The 5,498-nt window shown below is 41.3% G+C and overlaps 1 protein-coding gene across 1 annotated transcript; it reads left to right on the forward strand.

Annotated features, from left to right (window-relative positions):
• The first annotated feature begins 4,304 nt into the window (after positions 1-4,304).
• LOC104654143 lies at positions 4,305-5,049 on the forward strand. The gene has a single exon (XM_010353218.2). The coding sequence runs from the start codon at positions 4,339-4,341 to the stop codon at positions 4,744-4,746; it is 408 nt and encodes a 135-aa protein (XP_010351520.1). The 5' UTR covers positions 4,305-4,338; the 3' UTR covers positions 4,747-5,049.
• The last annotated feature ends 449 nt before the right edge of the window (positions 5,050-5,498 follow it).

Here is a 5,498-nt window from a genome sequence, read left to right on the forward strand (position 1 = left end):
GAATGAAAAGGCAAGCAACAGAGGAGGAAAAAATATTTGCAAGTCATATATATGATAATGGACTTGCATTCATAATAAAGAACTCTCGAAATTGAATAATTAAAAAAAGTCCCAAAAATCTTTTTGACACAACAACCTCATTAAACTTATATTGATTTTTTATTATTTTTGTGATAGAAACCAAAGACAACTCTGTAATTGTGTCAACTTCTGTTAAGGGCAAAGAGAGGAAAATCAGCTATGGGAGATTAAAGAAGCAGTTGCTGAGCTTCTATTTGTCTTAGATAACTAGAAGGGACATTTTAGCTACACAGGGTGATGAAAAGTGAAAAACAGTTAATAGTTAATAATTTATTCCACCCCACACATTTTAAGTGAAATGCTAAAGTTTTGGCCAGGCGCGATGGCTCATGCTTATAATTCCAGCTACTCGTGAGGCTGAGGCAGGAGAATCGCTTAAACCTGGGAGGCAGAGGTTGCAGTGAGGCGAGATTGTGCCACTGCACTCTATCCTGGGTGACAGAGCAAGACCCTGTCTCAAAGGAAAAAAAAAAAGTTGAAGTGGCTTTGAACTGTCGTTGAGGGCTTGTCAAATGAAGAATAATGCAATGTATTCTCACTATATTGCTTTTTATTTTTATTGTGGTATAACATCTTGTGGCCTGTAATGTTTCTGACTTAAATCTTAGGTTAGGTGAAGAAATTTTATATCAATGACTGTGTACAAGTTATATCATTCCTTTTTTTTTTTTTTTTTTTTTTTTTTTTTTTACAGAGTCTTGCTCTGTCGCTGAGGCTGGAGTGCAATGGCATAATCTCGGCTCACTGCAACCTCTCCCTCCCAGGTTCAAGTGACTCTCCTGCGTGAGCCTCCCAAGTAGCTGGGACTACAGGCACATGCCGCCACACCTGGCTAGTGTTTGTATTTTTAGTAGAGACGGGGTTTCATCATGTTGGCCAGGCTGGTCTCAAACTCCTGACCTCAGGTGACCTGGTCGCCTCGGCCTCCCAAAGTACTGGGATTACAGGCGTGAGCCACTGCACCCAGTCATCATTCATCTTTAATGAATGCATGCACTTATCCAGAAAGTACTGAGTACCTAATATATACTGGGCAGTAAGAGACAAAAATGATCAAGGCCAATCTTCACATAAAAGAGCTATCAGACTGGTTAAGAGGATGAACACTTAAAAAGATAGTGACAATGCAGTATAATACATGCTGTATTAGAGACACACAAAAGATTCTGCGTAGCCTAACAGAGAGAAGTTTAATTCTCCCTGGGGATGACTTAATTGGGCAGCCCTGAAATTTAGAATTTACCCTTCAGGTGATGGATGGCTATTGAAAGCTTTAAGTATGGATTATGATAGGAATTAATTTAGGCTTTAGGGAGATAATTCTACATGGCAGTGTTGAAAGTGGATTTGAGAGTGGCAAGATTAGCAGCACAGACACTTATTAAAAATATATTATTGTAGTCTGGTGATAAATGATTACATCCTAAATTAAGACAGTCACACTGAAGATGAAGTGCAGATGAACGTAAAAGGTATATTCCACAGGATTTTACCACAGAACAGATGTGGTGATCATGACTACACTTTTTCCCAACAGAGAACTTACACAAGGTTACATGATCCTTATTCCCAACTCAATCAAAAAGGTTGATGTTAATGGCATCTGGTCTTGCAAAATAATTTTCAAGTCTCATCACGATGGAAAAAGAAAACTCTGGAAGCTTACTATATAACATTTTGCAATAATATGCTTCCCCAATAAATAACTAGCCCTGGTTTTCTTTTTGAATTTTCTTACAAAATGCTATTTTAATTGAAGACTTTAAAGTTTGATATTTAATAATCAGTAGAGTAAACAGATAACCGACAGAATGTAAGAAAATATCTGCACACTAAGTATCCAACAAAGGACTAGTATCCAGAATCTACAAGTAACTCAAATCACCAAGAAAACAATAACAATCACATTAGAAAGTGGGCAAAGGACATGAATAGACATTTCTCAAAAGAAGATATACAAGGCCGGGCACGGTGGCTCACGCCTGTAATCCCAGCAGGCTGAGGCAGGAAAATTGGTTGAACACGGGAGGTGGAGGTTGCAGTGAGCGGAGATCGCTCCACTGCACTCCAGCCTGGGGACAGTGTGAGACTCTGTCTCAAAACAAAACCAAAAAACAAAACAAAAAAAGATATACAAATGTCCAATAAACATATAAAAAGAGGTTCAACATCACTAATCATCAGGGATATGCAAATTAAAACCACAGTGAGATATCGCCCTACCCCAGCCAGAATGGCCATTATTTAACAAGTCAAAAACAATAGTTTTTGGCATGGATGTGGAGAGAAGGGAACCCTTAAGCACTGCTAGTAGAAATGTAAATTAGTACAACCTCTATGGAAACCATTATGGAGATTCCTTAAAGAGCTGAAAGTAGATCTATTCAATCCAACAATCACACTACTGGGTATCTACTCAAAGGAAAATAAACCACATCAAAAAGATACCTGCACTTGCATATTTATTCCACCATAATTTGCAATTATAAAGATGTGGAATAATCCTAAGTGCCCATCAATTAATCAGTGGATAAGGAAAATGTGGCTTATATACAGCATGGAATACTATCAGCCATTAAAAGGAATGAAATAATGCAACTTGCAGCAACTTGGATAGAGCTGGAGACCACTAGTCTAAGTGACATAACACAGGATTGGAAAACCAAAAACGGTATGTTCTCACTCATAAGTGGGAGCTAAGATATGAATATGCAAAGATATACAGAGTGATATAATAAACTTTCAAGGTTCAAAAGTGGGAGTATGAGAAAGGGCCTAGTGATAAAAAGAACTACACATCAGGTACAATGTACATTACTCAGGTGATGGATGCACTAAAATCTCAGAATTCACTACTATATAATTCTTTCACGCAACAAAATACCACTTGTACACCAAAAGCTATTGAAATAAAAAATATAAACTAAAACCACTAAAAATATAATATGAAATGCTAGCACACATGAAGTTGCAGAGACTGTTTTTAATTGATCTCTACCCCTTGTTATTCTCATTGGTCTACCAGCAAGAATAAACTGTCGCACAAGAAAAATAAATAAACAAAAATAAAATTTGATATTTCACCACAGTAACAGCAATAACTCATTTGTTCAGAAGCACACAAACCCTGTTCTTCTGCAGTAATATATAACACAACAGATTGGGGAAAGTTCCTTTCAATTAGTTTGACATTTTAACCTACTATTAGAAGATCCACTCTTCTATATCTACATTCTCACCTTTGTACCGTCAAATAATTATCTTGCCTTCACAAGTTAGTTGAATAGGTATGTTAGTTAACTAATTTTGCAGCAAGAAATTTTCATAACTGAAGGATATCCAGTATCTTATAAATGAAACTATGATCTAGTTTATATACTATAATTTCTTACCAAAATTTAAGAACTCCTCATTGAATTATTACTTAATTCATGGAAAGGAACTGATATGGCTGACAGGCCAACCTATTTTGAAGGTACTTAGTTGGCTTTACATTCCCACATATAAGTAAGTGAAGGTTTCATGTGAATCGGTATTAGTACTGGAAAGCCTCAAGAATGAGACATTCTGTTCTGCAGTTATGCTTGTTATTGGAACCATTATTTTTTTTTTAAAAAAGATCATTTTTATAAACAACAATAACTGAAGTGTTTATATATGCCACATGGACTACTGGTTTCCTTTCTTCCCTCCCTCCCTTTCTTCTTCTTGTCAGGAGTTCCTCAACAATTGAAGTGGTTTTAGCTCCAAATTGAATTTTTTGAAGGCCTTAAATCTTCATAAAAAATAAATTTACCAAAAGGTTATCAAAAGTTACTTTAAAAAGTATTATATTGATAGTAAATCTACTAAAGTTATTTATAAAAGAGAATGTCTCTGGAAATACACAAGTGGTGACAGAAGGGAGGGGAGGAGAAGGCCTCTCAGGTAAACTGTGAAGGAAAGGTGACTGTGGGTAAGGGGCGGAGAGGCATTCACTGAACTGCTCCTATTTCTTGAGGTCACTCTGGGCGAAGGGCAGTGCCTGGGGTCCTACTTGCCCGCCAGGCACAGGCACAGGCAAGGAGTGAGACCGTCCCGCCCCGCCCCTCCCCCCAACTTTTCACCTTCCTTTCCAGCCCCACCCCGCTCCCATGGCCCCGGCCCTTGGCAATGCTGCGCAGCGCGTCAGTCAGCGTCAGAGGGCGTGGGGGTGGCTAGAGGCTCCCGTGGCCTCTGATCTCACAGAGCGGATCCGCGCGGGTGTCCAGCGCCCCGATGTGGGCAGTAGGGGCTAGCCGCTGGGGCAGGCTGCCCCCAGCAAGAGGAGCGGCGGCTCCAAACCACAGAATCTCCAACACTGGAAAGCGTGGCCTCCGTCACCCTAAGCCACAGGTATCCTGCGGGTCATCGCTTGTGGTGGAGCGCCCGGCGCCAATCGTGGTCAGTCCCCCTCTACGCCACAGTCCGATTCCCCCGGCGCCCCCGCCGACCCCGGAGCCGGCCCTCAACCCCTTCGTCTGCGGAGAAATACCCTTGCTGCCCATCCCATCCCAGCCAGGGATCACCACCGCTGCCCTCTACCAAGCGTCGGGCCCGGTACCGAGGACTGGCCGCCAAGTTTTGCGGACTACGGCCCTAAAGCTCATCCACAAGGAGTTCCTCGACCTAGCCCGCGACTCCTAGCCCCACTGTTCAGCAGGGCCAGTGTAGGACGATATGCTCCACTGGCAGGCCACCGTAACGAGGCCCAACGACAGCTCCTACCTGGGAAGGGTCTTCTTCCTAAGTATCCAGTTTCCCTCCCACTGCCTATTCAAACCACCCAAGATCAAATTTACCAACGGAATTTACCATCAACATCAACGGAAATACAGGATAGGAGGAAGTATGGCAGAATAAGTAGAGACTGGACTCAGTAGTGTACCAGGTAATTTCAAAATATAATTCCATCGCCTTAATAATAAAGATGCAGAAAGTGACAGTTCACTTAATTGGCTGTTTTGATTACTTTCTATGAAGGGGAGTCTCCTCATTCTTCTACGCTTTTCTTAGCAGGCAATGAGTGGAGGGCATAGAAGTGGTGGGGTTCTGGGGGTTGGGGACAGGGGCGTGCACGGTTGGTGAGGGTGTGGCCGAGTGGGAAGTCAGGGTGTGTGGAGAGTGTAAGACAAACAGGTCAGTTTTCATTTAGTTTTGACAAAAAAGATTTATTTGTTGATTTAGGATTGTAAAACAAAGCAAGAACAACGGGGCGGGGGATGGCTTTAAGATTGAGAACAGTTCCACTGACTAGTGGGAATTTTATTTATTTATTTATTTATTTATTTATTTATTTATTTATTTGAGAGAGGAGTCTAGCCCTGTCGCCCAGGCTGGAGTGCAAGGGCATGATCTCGGCTCACTGCAACCTCCACCTCCCGAGATCAAACGATTCT

Source organism: Rhinopithecus roxellana, chromosome 7, assembly GCF_007565055.1.
Source record: "Rhinopithecus roxellana isolate Shanxi Qingling chromosome 7, ASM756505v1, whole genome shotgun sequence".
NCBI lineage: Eukaryota > Metazoa > Chordata > Mammalia > Primates > Cercopithecidae > Rhinopithecus > Rhinopithecus roxellana.